We start from the raw sequence: 18348 nt of genomic DNA on the forward strand, positions 1-18348 counted from the left end.
GGGTATCATAGGGGATCAATCTGGGAAGGATTAGAAATTACTAAGAATATGACTTTGTAGAATCAAGACAGTCTCTGTGAGCAATCAATGTGGCAGGACAATATGCCAAGAAAAGTGCTTTACATCAACCTTTTACTTTCCCTGAAAATTTGTATTCCTTGCCCAGAAGCTCATTCTGTGCTATAGGAAAGAGAAAAAAAAATATTGGGGAGAAAACATTCTTCATAAAAGATCATGGAAAACATGAACAAATGCCTAAGTTGACCGTTTAGGGCCTGGATGGAGCAAAACTTGCAGTGAGAAAATGATGTCAAGTGGGGATGAGCACTGAATCAGGCCCAGGGGACATGCACTGGGGCAAATGGCTGGTATTGAAATCACCAAACCAAGAAGGACGATATTCATGGCAGAAAGGAAAAGTGAAGCTCAGCAAGACAATGATGAAGAGATGCTTTGTCAACTATAAAATGTTTTTCAGTGTAATGTGTTTTTCTGGTGTAAGACAAGAGGATCCCTGTCTGTCCCTGGGTTATGGTGTATTTTAGCATAGAGTGTAGCTGGTTTGTATCATCAGAAACCTCATCTCTGTGAGATTACAGAATGATCCTCTCCAGCACCAAAACTTATGATGGTAATTTTATCAGAAGAGAGAAGCAGGTTCTAGTTTATGTTCTCACCCATCTGCCAAGAAAGTTGGTTGAGGGATTTGCATTGATTGCTTTTCATTATGAAGATGTTTCCTCTGGGAGACTTCCTGCCTAAAAATCAAGGTACAGTGAACTGGCCTGAGTCCACAGACTTCATTAAAATGCTTGCACTGTGCAAAAGGAATCCTCCTGTGGTCAGAAACCACTTTTATATTTCCAGCTTATTATGTCTCCATTGCTTCTCTAGGGGGTACTGTCCCAGAAAGCCTCCCAACGCCACCACCAGAAGGCTTCCATAAGCCAGTCAAAGTATTGATCCCTTTCTCGGTTTTGATGGTGTTCCTCAGAGAAAGAAGAATCCTTCACATCAGAACTAAGCTGTGAATTAGATTTTGGCTCCATAGTGGGAAGCAACTCACCGGAAGCAGGTTCCTGCTTGACAGCTTTCAACTGTCTTTAGTTAAAAACAGTGTAGGGTGGCCAGTATCACTTTGCAGCACTTCACAGCTCCTGGGATGACAGCTTTCCCCTTCTCCATGTGTTCACACTCTGCCCACCCCCATCCAGTACTGCTACGAGGCTTCAGTTTCTTAATGAAGTTGTAGATTTTCATTTGCTAATGCTTCTGCAGTTGGGTGGCCCTTATTAAGTGCAGAATTCCAATTCCTCTGCTTCAGATTGACAACACACACAAAGTAGTAGGTGGTGGCGTGGTACTAGTATGATGCCAAAAGATTTCTACCATAAACTTTAAGAACACTGCCTGTCCCCACCAGATTCTTTTAATTTTCCCTCAGAAATCAGCTCATCTCCCTGATAATGGGAGATGGGTTAAGAACTATTCTCCTCCAGTGGCGGATGTGATATTCTTTCTGAGAGTTGCCTGATGGAGATTGCCTGGTAGCTCTGGTGGCACAGACACAGCTGACTGTGACAAGGACCACAAGGCAGGGATACTCTTGTCCAGCCAGGTGCCAGGAGAAAAGGCAACTCCATTCCATGAGAGAACACTGGAAAGGAATAAATGAATGAGTCGCAAATAGAGAAAAATCAATGGAAAAGGGAGCAAAGGAGAATCCATAAGAAGAACTAAAATAAAAAAGGAAGCAAAGCTGCCTCAGCAAGGACCTCTGAGAAGCACCATTAACAAACATCACTGGTAAATGTTGGGGCAGACCGGTGGCCCCCTCTGTGGTTGCTGTGAAAAGAAGAAACCTCTCCATTTATCTCAACATTGGCCATTTGTGCTGTATTTTCCTCAGCATATTTTGAGAGCTTGCTTTCCCCCTATATTTTGTTTCTATTTTTTTCTTATAAAGAATTAGAATAATGGGATGCAGCTGATTAATTTTCACGAAGACCTAGATAATTCAAAATTCAAGAACTGACCCTGCAGCTCAATAGTGTTTTGTTTTGTGTTGTTCTTTTGTTGTTTAGTATTTTTTTTTCATCATAGATCTTTATGCCTCAGCTTCCTCCTAGTACATAAGAAGGGTGGTGAAGAATGATGGGGATTGGTGAATTCTTGAAAGAAAGACAAAAGCCAATTTTATTTCTTTCTATTTCTTTGTAAGTTTATTTCCCCTTTTCCTATGTCAGTTCTTTCATTCATGAAATGAGCAGGATGAATATAGCACTCTTCACCAGAGGCTTCCAGATATGTCCTTAAAATGTAAAAAGGATTGCTTGTCACTTGGAGGGGTTATGATTAATAAGGTCATGAATCTTACGATTGTGTGATAGTCCCAAATGAAATTCATTTATTGATTCAAAAAGTAGAAGAATATTCCATGTTTGACTTAAAGAAAACCAAGATGCATTGAACATAGTGTATGCAGCATCAAATTAGTTGTGGTACATCAAATAGTGTATGGGCAACAAATTGCTGAAATTTCTCACATCACTCTTCTTTGATTTTCCTCTCTGTTTTTTCCCCTAATCAGCCCTCAGCCTCCATCACTCCTTCTTCTTCTACCCATAGACCTCAGGACATTTTTGCATTCCTAGCACCAACACCTCCATTTTTATGAAAATATTCTGAACAGACAGCACTTGCACATTTATTTTTGTTGTTCATCCACCTTAAAAATAGCTCTTTGATAACAGTAATTGCCATGTTGCCTGGCTGTACTGAGTTGCTGATCCCTGCACTGACATGCCATTTGATAACTCCTCAAAATGATCATCTTCAGTGACTCACAACAAATATCCCAATGATGGCTGCAACAATAGGGAGGAAGGGAATAGCCCCAATTCTTTTCTCCTACAGAGAAAGAACAACCTGGACACAAAGGAAAGGTTAAATCAGGTCATGGACTCTTGCACGCATTACTGATGGTGTCTGGAATTTAAGTGGAGAACTGCCAGCTGCAGCTAACTTATGTGCCCCTCCCAGAACCCCACAGTCACCCTTTAAAGCAAGCCTGAGAATGTGTTAAAAATAGCTTCAGGCAGAACACATTATTTTCTTGGCCTGGAAAAAATCTGCTGGCCTTTAGAAATTTTCTGGTGGCCTTTCTTTGGCAATTTTTGCTTTCCTAAAAATATGCTACCTTTCAGGCCTGTTCATAATTCTGCATGGTGACATAAAAAAAAAAACTAGCTGAATTTTATTGATGTTAAGGAAAGACTTGTTTGCAATTATTTTCCCCCTACAGGTAGGAGAACCTTAGAAGAGAATTTTACTGGAATTTATTTGCAAACATCTGGAATCAGGAACTTGAAAAAAAGCTTTTTTTCTGAGGAGAAAGGATGAGGACTGGAGATGAGAGGACGTTACCTTTTGTCATCCTTGTACCACTGGAATTCTGCTGAGGGAACTGCTGAGGCTTCACACTGCAGAGTCCCCTTCTGTCCCACAGGGACACCTGTACCCTTAGCTTCTGAAATGTATGGTGGATCTGCGGAGAGAAGACATTCCACTGCATTTCAAAGTGCATTTCAAAAGAAAAAAGCCTGCCTTATTCATTCGTGGATTTTGTTGGTTACTCTCTGCCCTACTTTTGTTAACTTGCTCTGTCAAATTGCTGTAAATTGTGCTAGAGAATGAAAACATTTTCAATGTCATTCTAAGGAAAAGCATGATCTTTCTAACATAGATTGCTTCTGTTCTCCTCTGTGCAGAGGTGGGATGACCAGATATTCAGGTATATTTCCTGTGAAAACTTGTTAACTTTCATAGGATGATGCCAACATATCAACCCTATACTTCATGGGTTGACAGTCAGCTACTTTAATCAGCCTTATAGAATTTCTATACACCAGGTTCTTGCCAAAGTATATAACCTCAAACTATTCAATTCCCATCAAAAGCTCAGTTACAAGAAATAATATTCATGGAAAATTGCCTGAAGGATATATAGATCAGTCATTTTTCTAAGTATTCTGACATGGATTCCTGAATTCAGCCAAACCAAACTAGAGCTACATACTTGGTTTGCATTCATTTGAAGTCTTTACCAAACTATCCATGACACTCCAACAGTTTGCACTGAGAGGTATTAAAGAAGAAGACACAATATACTTGCTGTTCTATTTGTTGCAGAAATAATATCATACATGATGTGTTGAGTTATCTCAAAATGTTCCATTTGTGAAGACACCTGAAGAGAATTTTCTCTACAGTCTCAATGCCAGGAAAAGCAGTGTTTCTCCCAAGCAAATAAATTGCTTTTATCTTATGGATAGCATAAATCTTAAAGCAAGTGATGTTTCTTTTCTTTGCTCTACCAATTCAAAGCTATATACAGGACCTGAACTTAGCTACTTAGTGGTATGTATTTCATGTGCTGATCTTCCCTAGCTTTTACTCATTTTTCTTAATATAGTTTTCCTTTGCTTCAATTTCTTTACATTTTAGGTTCATCTTTATGAGTTGGAAATAATTTTAAGTCATTTTAAAATTGTGATAGAGTAAAAAATATCATAATAGCATAAAACTGATAGCCTTGTTAAATGTACTTTCTTACTCATTAAAGAGCTTCATATTACCTAGGTCCCAGTAGTACTGTATCCTTGTTGTACCCCCACCCACCCAAGTATTGAATGGAAAGGATTATTGTTGCTGGCTTGGTTCTTGGGTTTTGTTCTGCTATAAGATTTCCTGCAGCATAAACAATATGGTAAAACTTCAGAATGCCATAGGAAACTGAGTCAATCAATGTAAATTAAAAAAAAAAAGAACCCAGAGAAAAAAGACTGGTATACAAGTAGGGAATTTAAATAGTATTAATGTCAGAGAGAATTTGGATGGTTGACAAAGCAGAATGAGGTATGCACAGCAGTGACTCCCAAACTTTGCGGATCCTGAATCTCTATTAGTAAAAGTCAAATTTTTAGATACACATGTATGCAGGATTAGAGAATGTATCTTTTTGAATTTAAAATTTGAATGCATACCATGAATGTCAACATCTATAATTATAAAAGGATGATATCCATACATAGAAGGGGGTCTCACCACATTGTGTGAATAAGTTATGGGGAAACTTTGGTTCTCAAAATGCACTTATATAACTTATGCATTGAATGCCATTTGATAATCTCCCAGTCATGTCACATTTAGTTTTATATTAATATACTTTAAGGATTTTTTTTTTTTGTGTGTGTGTGTGTGACACTATGACTTCTAGACTTGACAAAAATGTCACTTTGGCCCTGTTGGTCTTGAAAGCAGAATGTGGAAAATGGTCCTGTATTCTTTTTCATCCTGAGTCAGCAGTTGATTCTGCTGAGTGGCTTGTTGTTGTGGCTGTGAAAGCAGGCCAGCTTCATGCACATGAAGGGTCGGGGACTGGCGAGACCACTTACAGTTCACGGTGACCTTTACTCTTCGCACCACTGGTGCAGCCACGTCATTGGAGGCGCTGCACTCATAGTCCCCAGACTGCTCCCGGGTAATGCCCTGAATTTCCAAGTATTCATCTTCACTCACAAAGCCAACAGCTGCAGAAGAAGCAGTGAGGTATAGTGAAATAGGAGGGAAAAAAAGACAAAAAGTATAAATTTAGAAAGAGAAGTATAAAATGGTTATGTCTGTAGAGAAGAGAATTGTGCCACTTGTCAGTTCAGATCCTTAGGAACTAAGTAGATTCTCCTACTCCATCTTGCCTACCCCTTTCACCACCAACTTTTCCCTGGCTCCCCAGTGGACCTGCTGAAATGTTTGTGCTCCTAATTGAACTAAGTGTGGTGCCTAGATAACTAATGGTACTCTATAAGTAATTAATAATTTTGACATTACACTGCCTGGATATTACCAAGTGGTCCCATTCTGGGATCTGAGTGGGGCACTTTAACCCTTTCTAATCTCAAGGCATAATTTAGACTGAGTCTTGAATGTAGATCTGCTGCTGATTGCATTCCTGGGCATGAACTTATTAAAAATGCCACATTGGCAGACACACAACATGCACGCATGCACACACACACACACATGCCACAAAGACAGCAGAAATGCTAATGTGATAAATGTAACTTTGTTTTTAGATGAGACAATCAATTTATAGAAAAAAATCAATTTTATTCAATGTTGATCTGTTAGAGCTCTGGAGTATAAGATGCTAAAGACAAACCAACTGGGGGACCATATTCTAGATTTCTAACCACAAGCAGAACTCAAAAAATAACACCTGGCTGTAAACCTCACTGTCACTTAATCTTCCCAAGATTAAATTTCTTTAGTGAGAAAAACTGTGAATAATAAGACCCTCTACATGCCCAACTCCATACCTGATGTTTAGCCAAGACCATTCAATTATAGGAAGACCAAGATATTGAAGCCTAGGGGACAGGTTCTAAAGTTCTCTCTCAGAACCACACTAAACTAAGCTTCCTTGACAAAGGAAAATAAACAACAAAAATAACTGCTTACATTCTGGGATTATCCTCCCTTCTCAGTTAAATGAAGACAAGTAGTATACAATTTCCTAAACCAGGATACTATTAAAAGGAAATTATTATCAGCAGGCTTAAGTTGGGATTGTCCCTACCAACTGAGAAACATTTTCTCAATATAATGTACCCAACAGTCCTAATATTTTATGGAGTTATTTAGAGCAATATATATATATATATATATATATATATATATATATATATATATATATAAAACATACATACATCTCTATATAGCATACATACATCTATTTATAACATTCATACATATATATATATATATATATATATATATATATATAACATACATACATCTCTATATAGCATACATACATCTATTTATAACATTCATACATATATATATATAACATACATACATCTCTATATAGCATACATACATCTATTTATAACATTCATACATATATATATAACATACATACATCTCTATATAGCATACATACATCTATTTATAACATTCATATATATATATATATATATATATATATATATATAATGTATAAAAGAACTTTGAAACTTTCATGTGCTGCAAACCTGCTGATTTAGCTATTAATCCTATAATCATCTGGAAGTCCAGATTCAGGAAGACTGAAGTCATATTCATATGAACAGTTCCAGAAAGGTAACTAAAGAACATTTCTCTCTAGGTCATAAAACTCCATAAGGCCACATGTTTCTACTGAACCAGAGAATGAAACTGATAACTCAAAGAAATTAATATGATTCAAAGGATGATATATGTGATATGTTAGTCATGATTGTATTTGTTCTATGACAGTGCTAAGATCATCATTCTGGTCAAGTCAAGAGTTACAACAACAATAGTAACAACAACAACAAAAATCTTGTAAAGAAGGGCCACTCTTTGTTCATTTCTGCTGCTGCTTCTTGGTCATGATAGTTCTGTGCTACCAGACAGTAACCAGTTCAACCTGAGCCATTTCCTCAGGTACTCTTATGCATTATGAAATATGTACACATCCACACACCCACACTCACTCACACACACACACACACACACACATATATATATATGTATATATATATATATGAGAGTTACATATATATATATATATATATATACACACACACATACATATATATAGATATAGACACATATATCTATATATAACATACATACATCTCTATATAGCATACATACATCTACATATAACATTCATATATATAATACATTCACTCCTTTATTACGTACAAAGGAAAAAAATAGTTCATGTCTGTTACAACAAGAAAAAAACATTAAATTCACAAGAAGAAACAGGATCATGTTAATTAGAAAACAGGAAAGTCTTGCACAGAGAGAGTCTTATACAGACAAACTCATGGACCCAGTTTATAAGAAGGTCTACTTGTCTCAGTGGGCTTTATTATTACTGTTTTCTACACATCTTCAGGGGGAAAAGAATCCCGATTTGAGAAAGGGTGGAGGAAAGTAGGAGATGAGACTTATATGAGGAATCTGTGATTCATCTTATGTTGCCTTTGTTTATTTCTCCCAACCACAGGCCTACATTTGTCAGATGGCTCATTGCACGAATGCTATAATTACTGAGCAGAGCATCTCGAAGTCCAGTGTCACACTTAATATTCCCATTAATTTTAAATGGTAGTCCTTGGTACATACGTGTGGCAATTGGTGTCATATTTTAATTAGGCTTGCCCTACACCATCTGAAATTAATAATAGCTCGAATTACCAGTGTAATTTATAAATTAACAGTGCTGCAGCATTAGGAAATAAATTAGCTCTGGACAGCTGTTTCTGGATGGAGCTCCAGTGTCACATCAGTGACTACAGAACCTCAGGTCTCCTGAGGGGCTGTGTCATACACCACCAAAGTAGAGAACAAAAAGGCACAGGTTCTATTGACCTCTATTCTTCTCTCCAACTGAAGTCCATATATCTTTTTTAATTCTGCCATCCAACTGTACTCTTGTGTGACCATACTGAGACAACCTTTGATCAGCTGGCTCTGTGGACATTCAAAAAGAAAAGCATCTTGGGAGGATAATGGAAAAAGCTAAAAGGCAAATACATAAATGTTAGTGTAATCAAAATGAAGATCTGGTCAAGTTTTTTGTGGGAACATAGGCATATGAATGTGGATGTAAGTTCACCTATTCTTGCCAAGGGATCTTCTGTAAGGAGGGAAGTTGACTGAATGAAGACCTGAGGGAGACATATGGTCTCTACTGCTCCAGATGTCTGTTACTGAAACAAGGGGATTTGCATTTAAGTTATCCTTCCAAAACCAATGAGACTTGATTTTACTATCCTATGTTCCCCAGACCAGTATAGAATTTCAGAGGAACCATGATGACTTCACTTCCCAACACTTCCTATGTGTAAACTTTTGTATGACATTTGGTGAGGCCTGTGAAAATGATTTATGCATATATTAAAGCACTTTATATATTTTATTTTTTGTTGTCATTATTTTCACCTTTCTCTTGGCATACTTTTTTTCTTCCACTAGAGGCAAATATGGCAAAGCCAGAGAGAAAGATGATCACTGTACCCACAGAAAGCTAAACTTTGATTCATCAGAAATGAGTCTGATATGTGAATTTTTAGAGATACTAAGAAGGTTTTCATCTAACAACCTATATACTCTGGCTATGAATTAGCTTTATCACTAGTATAAAGAACTTAAAAGATTATTTTAGGAAAAAATTTCAGCTGAGTACACTTTTTAAAGTGCTGAAGTATTCTTGTTAAGAGACACAAGTGGAGAAGAGGCAAACCACTTGATAAAACCTAGTGAAAAGAAACCCTTCATGGTCAAGAGCATCTCATTTATAGGTCTGCTTCCTCTTCTTAAGAAAATGTATCCTTGGGTAGAAACGACACACTCATCTTCTTAAAATATCTCTTTCTTCATGTCACACCTCTTTAGAGGCTATAAATGGCTCCCACGTCCTTCCTATGTCCTGTACCATTAAACACAAACTCCACTGACTGGTTACCAAAGCTTTCCAAAAAGAAGCCCAGATTTACTCATCCAAATTCATCTTGCATTAGTTCTTTGAAGAACAGACTGTCATTGTAAAAAGCAAATAGATGGAATCAGACAAAGCCAATTCTTGGCCTTCTAGCTTCATGCTAGAAGTTACCTAATTCCCCTGCATCACTAATATTACACACCTTAAGTGTTGCTGTGGGAGACAACAGATGGACTATGGTGGGGAAAGTGAAAGGCACAGGGTAAGTTCTCTGCTGGTGTTAGCTACTACAGTCAATATTATTACCCCCAACACAATGCAATTCTCAAACCAAGTTATGCTACTTTTTGTCTTGAATAAATAAGATGATAGATTATTTTAATCATTATTTTTATTCCTTCTGTCTATCTAAGCAAAGAGAACCTATATTTCAAATTCCAACTTGACCATGGAATACTCTAATTTGGGATGAATTGTATCCCCACAAAAGATATACTTCACACTGAACCACAAGTAACTCAGACCACATCTGGAAAAAAAGTCTTTACAAAGCAATCAAGCTAAATGTGATAACAGGGTAGGCTTTAATCCTTAAAAAAGGAGCACAGACAGAAATACACAGAGGGAAGGCAGGGTGAAGACCCACAAGGTGAAGGCGGCCACATTTCTGGAGTGAGGCATGCACTAAGAGCTGCCAATGAACACCAAAAGCTAGAAGAGGCAGGAAACAGAGTTCTCATAGTTCCCATAGTTGTTTGAGAAAGAATGGACCTCCTCATGTTTTGATTTCAGTCCCCATCACTTTAAGACAATACATTTTGATTGTTCTAAGGCAACTAGTTTTTTGTACAGTGTGATGGCAATTCTAATAACACTAATACAGTGTAAATACACTCCCTTTTAACTCTCAGTGTCTCTTAACATCCTGCACCCTTGTTGTGTGTTGAGTTCATGTAGTCTTTAAAAGCATACATGATTTTAAAGAGCTGAAAGGAGTATTATGGTTCTATAACTCCACAGTTGCTATGCTAGAACACAGTTATACTGAAGTGGAATTACCTATAATGGTTGTTTAAGCTACAGATTTCTAGGTTCCATTCATACGTAATAAACCGGAGTTCCCTGGGATGAGGAGTTTTCATAATCTTATCAGGAAATCGTCATTTGTTGTTAAGCTCAGAAATTAGTGATTTAGCTCAATTCCTTCTTTGTCACTTGGGAAGTAGATGTCTAGAAGAATCCAAGGTCAAAGGTCCCACTGGTGACAAGGCACACTGGGGTCCCTCCATGACTAAGCCACTGTTACTGCAACTGTAACTGTGGCTTCTAAGAGTTGTTTTTTTAAAAAATATTTTAATTGATTTTTTAAAAATAAATGACAGCATTACAATTCATTTCAATTCATATTACACATATACAGCACAATTTTTCATATCTCTGGTTATATATAAAGTATGTTCACATCAATTCGTGTCTTCATACATGTACTTTGGATAAGATGTCCATCACATTCCACCATCCTTGCTAACCCCCTGCCCCCATCCCTTCCCCTCCAACCCCTCTGCCCTATCTAGAGTTTGTCTATTCCTCCCATGCTCCCCCTCCGTACCCCACTATGAATCAGCTTCCTTATATCAGAGAAAACATTCGGCATTTGCTTTTTTGGAATTGGCTAACTTCACTTAGCATTATCTTCTCCAATGCCATAATTTTATTCTCTTTTATTGCTAAGTAATATTCCATTGCGTATATATGCCACATTTTTTTTATCCATTCATCTACTAAAGGGCATCTTGGTTGGTTCCGCAGTTTTAGAGTTGTTTTGTGTGATACATTCTGATATTATCTTGCATGTGTATTTGAAGTTATTGGAAAATAGGAGCCAGATTTCAGACATCTCTGACTCTTAAGGCAGTAAAAAAAAAAAAATACTGGTTTACATAATTTAAAACTTGTCAACTTTTTATTAATTCAGTGATTGACTGATAGACAAGATGAACAGGTTGAATTCAGTTAAAAATATAAACAGAAATTCTGTATTGCTCACTAATCTTCACCTGGATCTATTTCTAAGACAATGTTGCTTCTGCTAACTGTCCTTAGCATAATATTTGTATTTCCTGACTTTAAAAATGCATCATCCCTATTAGTGTTCTAACAGAAAAGATTTTCTTTAAATGTGTGATTTTAAAAGGTTTATTGAGTGTTCAGTATAATTTATATTTAGTCTTGAGGCCAATTATTTCCTCAGGGGAATGCATCCTTAATTTAAAAATGTAGATCAATGATGAAGTATGATTTATCTAACAGAAATTTGTTTTACAGCCAACTTTTCAGGAACACAGCTATTTCATTAAGTGCAATATGACAACCAAAGCAGCTGAATGAAGCAAGCTGGATATGAAACCACACCTGTCCACAAATCCCTTCAGGAGTTTCGTATTGTCCAAAGTGTTGAGCTCAGTGGTTGACAATCAAAACACAAAGAAAACCCCAAGTTTCTAAGTTCATAGATTGGGCACTAAAATTCTTTATAACTGAAAACAATAATAGCCACGATTATCATTTTTATCTCACCCAAGAATAAACTCGTCAGGAGAGCAGCTGTATCTGTTGGAGAGGAGAGGACACAGCTGTTGCCTAGCTTAATATTTTTATGGCATATATACCAGCTGAGATAAAATCGATGGACCTCAGAAATTGAAAAAAAATAATACAGAATATAGAATCCTAGAATTCAAAGTTTCTAGAAATTAATTTTACAATTTAGCTAAAATACTGATCCAGAACTAGGCCAGCACTACAACTACTGATTCTGCTCTTACTCTTTTTTTAAAAAAAATTTTAAACTTGTAGATGGACACAATATCTTTATTTCATTCATTTAATTTTTTATGTGGTGCTGAGGATCAAACCCAGTGCCTCACACATGCTAGGCAAGCACTCTACCACTGAGCCACAACCCCAGGTCCTGCTCTTAATCTTAGTTGGCATCAAGATGCTCCTGCTTAGTCTAGACTGAGCTCCAAAGAAATTGCTGTTTACAGGACAGGTCTCTGATGCCCCTCCCAGTGTCTTCATGGTAACTGAGGAACACATATGGTTTGGCATTTAAACTGAGGGAAGACATAGTTTTGTTCAGTTAGTGGGAGATAAGGTATCCCAAAGTCACTTGGTAGAGGAATGATTAGTGCTTCTATTCCTGCAAGGAGGTCTTATTTTTATGGTCAGATGAAGAAAGTACTTAGGGCCAGAAATTAAAGATGTTTTCAAGGAAGACTAGAGGCTGATGGTGTTCCTGTGGATCCATGGTCAACATTTGCCAATTATGGGGAAAGGATTTCCTCATTCTACACCACATGAGGGCTTAGTGCTGTCCTGAAACCCTGGTTGCTTAGACTAAGACCCTTCAAATAGAGCCACAGTGAGGTGGCATCATTGCAATCCATGTGTCACTAGGATGGATGGTGCAAAGGAAACTGGGGCTGTACATAGTCCCGTTAGCAGTATCTGCTACATCAGGCCAAAACTACTGATGTTAAAACATGTTTGTATGGCATGATTTTTTAAAGTATTTAATTTTTAGTTGTATTTGGACACAACACCTTTATTTTTTATTTATTTATTTTTATGTGGTGCTGAGGATTGAACCCGGGGTCTCCCACGTGCTAGGCAAGTGCTCTACCCCTGAGCCACAACCTCAGCCCTGTATAGCATGATATTAATTTGAATAATTGACACAGAATCTGAGGGTCTGAGGTTAGGTTGGTACAAAATGATTGAATAGGTAAGAGAGAGAGTACGTTAATTTCTCCGGGCTGTAATTTGGATAGCCATGGATTCCAATTCCTGCACCTTGGGCCTTATGACTGTACCAGATGATAACTTACTTCTGTCTGCTTCAGATTCCTCTTCTGTAAAATGGGAACATCATGCTACCTTTCAGGATTATTGCAAGCATTAAGTGAGCAAATAAGCATGAAATACTTAGAGCATAGTAAGCCCTTAATAAATGGTAGCTATTTTGAACTGAAGTCTAAACTAAGTTTGAGTACATTTTAATATACAAGATCCTTGATACAAGAAAATCTCAACTCAGAAATGAAAGGATAATCATATCTCTCCTTTGCCAGTAGGAACTTAATAATAATAAACTTTACAAAGGATTATTCATATATCCTTTAATTAGAAAGCTGTACTCCCTTCACTTAAAATAGGATTTGACTTACAAGAAATACTATTTCTCAGGATCACTTCTTCTAAAAAGAAAAAAAAAGTGACTATAGTTGAATAACCCAGGTAACACCTGAAGAGGACTTGAGAAATGTCTCTAATTACATAACTAAAAATAAAAGGTTATAAATATCATACAAATGTGCTCACACACACACATGCACACATATTTATCACTGAGTTTCCTTTAGATGCAGATAGCAAAGCTAGCAAAAAGAGGAATTTGATGATCTTTCTAAGAATGGAGAATTTTAAAAGCTATCTTTCATAGAAAAATTTCTGCAGGGATCAAATATATTTCTACCTGTTGTAAACTGAAGTACAGGCCAGAAATAGTTGATGTGAAAATTACTTTTGACATTAAACCTACGGGACATCTTTGGGAAAGGAGGCAGGTTGAATTGTTCTAGATGACTGGGTCCAGCCTATAAGAAGAATCTTTTTAAACAGGTTAGTGTGGGTTACCAGTGCGGCAGCAGCTAATGTCACAGAGTGTATATGTTGCAATATCCCCATGGCACTTCATATTTGCTACTCTCAGCTTTCTATTTTTCTTATTCCTGGGAAATTTATCTCATCATTTCCTTCAGAATCATTTCTGTTGGATACATAAGCATTGCTGGTTGCTAAGCCCCTCCATTCTGTCAGAGCTCCTTTTGTACCATGTCCTGAATGCAATGAAATATTCCCCAAACAACCTCAGTGTTCACTAGACCCACTGCTAAAGATAGAAATGCAAACTGAGAATTTCAAAATTAATCTGTTAACCTGATTCCATCATAAAGCAATAAATATAGATTCAATAAAAAAAAAACTTACAAAAACTAATGCCAACTATAAATTACGTGTGGGGTATGTGTTCCTCTCAGCAAAATGTTTAGCATAGATCCTAGTATATATTAAAAACTCATTTGATAGTAGAACTGAATATATGTATATGTTTGAATATGTATGAATGTGCATATATAAAATGTAATATTTTATAGGTATAGAGAAGGAAAAAATTCCCTTAATATATTTGCTGAGAACTTTTCAGGGAACATAGTTAGCTTCATATTAAAAGAAGTTGTAGCCCACCATGTAGTTATGTCAATGAATTCTCTGTATTTCACAGAGCCAGGTCATGTGCATTTCTTCAGCCAGTCTCTTCCCTGAATAACATGACCCTGGTTTACTTGTAGATTCAACTTCAGATGCCGCTCAGCCCTGAGAGCTGGGTGCTCTTCCTCTTTGGGCCTTCTTCGGGGGCCTATCTGCTTAGTTGTGCATGTAGACCTTCTATTATGGGGAACGATATCAAAGTCAGAAAGCACACAGCTGGGTGTTTAAGAGTTCACAGCTTGATGTCTGGAACCTGGGTATTTGTAGTAGTGCAGCTGATGGCTGCTAAAAAAAAAAAAAAAAAATTAAATAAATAAATAAATAAATAAATCAGCTTTTGATTTGTAAACTCAGCCAATTTGATCTGAAAGACATTGATAGGGGATAAATATAGAACTCCACAGTGTCACATTACCTCAGACTCTTGGTGTTTGATTTTCCTTTTTCTAAGTCTCTGGAGATATAAGCTAGGCTTGAGTGCTGAAAAATGTGAAGAATTGAATTGCTTTGGAATTGCTTGCCTAGATTCATTTAAGAAAATTCTATTTAGTTAAGAAGTTTCTAAAGGGTTAATGCAGTAACTCCTGTGTTTTTGATCCTATATAGGACAATGAACATAAAGGGTTAAGGTCTTCCTGGGTAGATGGTGCACATGCTCAGATAAGAGATCCACAGACAGCAACTACCTCAAACACTTGACTCCCACCACTGTTGGGAAGCAGACTGTACCCAGTCCATAATTTAGCCATTAAGGTTCTTTGAAGAGTGAGATTCTTAACCTGAGAATCATTGAACTCAAACACTAGGGGTTTTGTACCTCTGGAAATAATTTTTTTGTGTGTATGTATGTATGTGTGTGTACATGTGTGATTGGGCTTTCCCTAAGTTGGAGCGATTCTATGTCTACTTAAAAGAGTTCTGAAAGCAGCCTAGGATACAACATAATCAACATCAACCTTGCTAAGGTCTTTTGGATCCCACCTATCAGTGACTCAGAACTAAATCTGTATCAACACACACCTTCACAAGAAAAAAAGAAAGTCCTCAAAATACAGCCAGTGAGAGGTAGAAGAACATAACACACCTATAGTTTATATATTTTGCAGAGTGTGGGAAGTGAAGGAACTTAGGCATAATCCTTCCATGATTTGACATGCTGATCTGGGGACTTCATTTTTTTGCTTAAAGTGGCAATTCCTTTTCACCAAAGCTTAGGTTGAAATGCTTAGAATATGTAAGCCTCTGCCATGCCCTTGGGAGCCCACTTCCAATGGGTGATGAACCAGGGGCCCTTTGTACATTTTAGAGAGAAGCAAAGCAAGGGTTTTCCTTGGCAATTAACATTCTCAAAAACAGAGCAGAATGCAAACTATCCTTATGAATACCAATTTTTGGTGCATTCCATTTTATGCGAATCAAGCAAAACTCAATGATATGGTTGCCACTTTGGGAAGGCAGAGAGTACAAATCTGAGATGGGGTAAAATCATAATTAAGATAACATAATAAGTAGATTCAATCAGGTTCTGAAAAAATTATGAGGTACTGACACGACTCCTCACCCGCCACACAACCAAGCCACAAATCTCAATCAAGAAGTGATGGTGGAACCGCCCAGTGGTGGTCCTGGCTGGCTGTATACAGACAGTGAGAACTGTCTGTGACTGCATGAAGCCTTTTATGCTGGTGGGGGCAGAAGCGTGGAGAGAGGGTGAACCTACCTGTCACCTGTGGCGGCCTGGCCAGGGCCCAATGCAGATGCAGGCTCTAGAACCTTGTGTATCCAATCAGAAGACTTCAACTTCCTCCTTCCCAAAGGAGCACAGGAGAATAAGTGGGGCAGACCAAAATGGGGTTACAGGGATAGCCAATAGCATTGGTACTTTTCCATACCCTGATTAGCATATATTTAGGCCAATAACATTGATCCAAGTGTTATATATACTACTAGACTAGCACACTAAAATGGCAACCCCTATTGGGAACTTCTCTTTCCCTTGCAGTAGTTCTGTTTCTATTATCCTCATTTAAATAAATCCTACTCCTATCATTCTTTCCTTCCATTATCCTGTGAATTTTATTCTTTGGATTTGTGAGACAAGAACCTGGAAAGAAGTTGGCAGTGAGCTGCATGGTCTGTTGTAACAATGGAGAGCATAGCCTATCATTTAGATCTGCAAAATTGAGAGGTGCAACATGCCACTCAATAGAGAAGAATCTAGATTTGTCAGCTGGGACCCTTGGAGTTGACCCCAGTAGGTATCCCCTACTGTGATTAGCTGCTAACACCAAAATAAGCATTTTTGGCTGCAGAGACCTACAGATTGCACAGGACCCATCCACTAACAGAAGGACAGAATCAAGTTTCATATCAAAATCCAGTTTTAGTACTATTAATACTACAGATAGAAATACAATCTGTGCATTTGCAATTGGCTCATGTTATGGTTTAGATATGAGGTGTCCTATAAAACCTCGTGTGTGAGACAATGCAAGAAAGCTTAGAAATAAAATGATTAGGTTAGGAAAGACTTCACCCAATCAGTGCATTAATCCACTATTATCTATTATTATTATCTATGGGCTGGTAGGATGTGGCTGGAGGAGGTGAGTGGATGGGCCATGCCCTTTGGGTTTCTATTTTGTCTGTAGAGATGGGAGCTCTACCTCCCCACACGTTGCTCTGCTTCCTGATTGGCATATCCTGATTAATTTTTGTTGACCACACTCTTCCATCAAGATGTTCTGCCTCACCTCAGTCCCCAAGGAATGGAGCTAGCCACCTATAGACTGAGACCTCTAAAACTGTGAGCTCCCAAATAAACTTTTTATTGTCTAAAATTGTTCTTGTCAGGTCTTTTGGTTGAAGCAATAAGAAAGCTGACTAAAGCACAGAGAAAGATTGCATATTTGTCCATGTATATAAAGGAATATCTACAGAAACCACACAGAAAGATCCACAGAAAAACAGAAAACCTATTGGAGCAAAATCATTAGAGTCTGAAGAGTAAAGGAGACATGGCTGAAAACCTTTGTATTTGTCATGTGTAATTATAGCCTTCGATTATGAAAGAATAAATATTTGCAAATAGTTCTCAAAATCTATCTGCCAATATAGCTCCTTTATACCAAATTATATTGCTTAAAACATGTGCACAGATCCTGCCCATTTGTCTGTAAATTCTTCACCTCTTCATTATGATTTCCACTATAAAAAGGTGAAATCTTCAACCATGCAAATCTATAAGAAAGAAGATGTGTGGAATGGAAAAGAACTGATTTACTCTTTCATTGGATATGCTCCTAATTGTATCCATATATTTCTTTTGTTTCAGGTAAAATCTGACCCATACACACCTGGATCCTGGGTAGAATTCAATATATTAAAACAACACAAGCACAATGTTCCTGAATCCTGATTGTTGTTGTTTCTCTTATAAATCAGGTAACCTTGAGGAAGTTATTGAACCTCAGTTCCCTCCTTAGTAAAGTGTA

General features: G+C 37.4%; 1 protein-coding gene across 4 annotated transcripts in view; it reads right to left on the reverse strand.

The window, feature by feature from the left end:
- Positions 1-18348, reverse strand: part of Ntm (neurotrimin) — a 978825-nt gene that overhangs the window by 16065 nt on the left and 944412 nt on the right. For all 4 annotated transcript variants that reach the window (XM_046432819.2, XM_046432820.2, XM_058575237.1 and 1 more), the window contains 2 exons: positions 5457-5591; positions 3427-3547 (listed from right to left, as the gene is read on the reverse strand). In XM_046432819.2, coding sequence (XP_046288775.1) covers positions 3427-3547; positions 5457-5591 — 256 coding nt within the window. The remainder of the gene's footprint in view (positions 1-3426; positions 3548-5456; positions 5592-18348) is intronic.

Source organism: Marmota monax, unplaced genomic scaffold (genome assembly GCF_021218885.2).
Source record: "Marmota monax isolate L192 unplaced genomic scaffold, Marmota_monax_Labrador192_F-V1.1 WCK01_AAM20220418_F8-fsc00062, whole genome shotgun sequence".
NCBI classification, from domain to species: Eukaryota; Metazoa; Chordata; class Mammalia; order Rodentia; family Sciuridae; genus Marmota; species Marmota monax.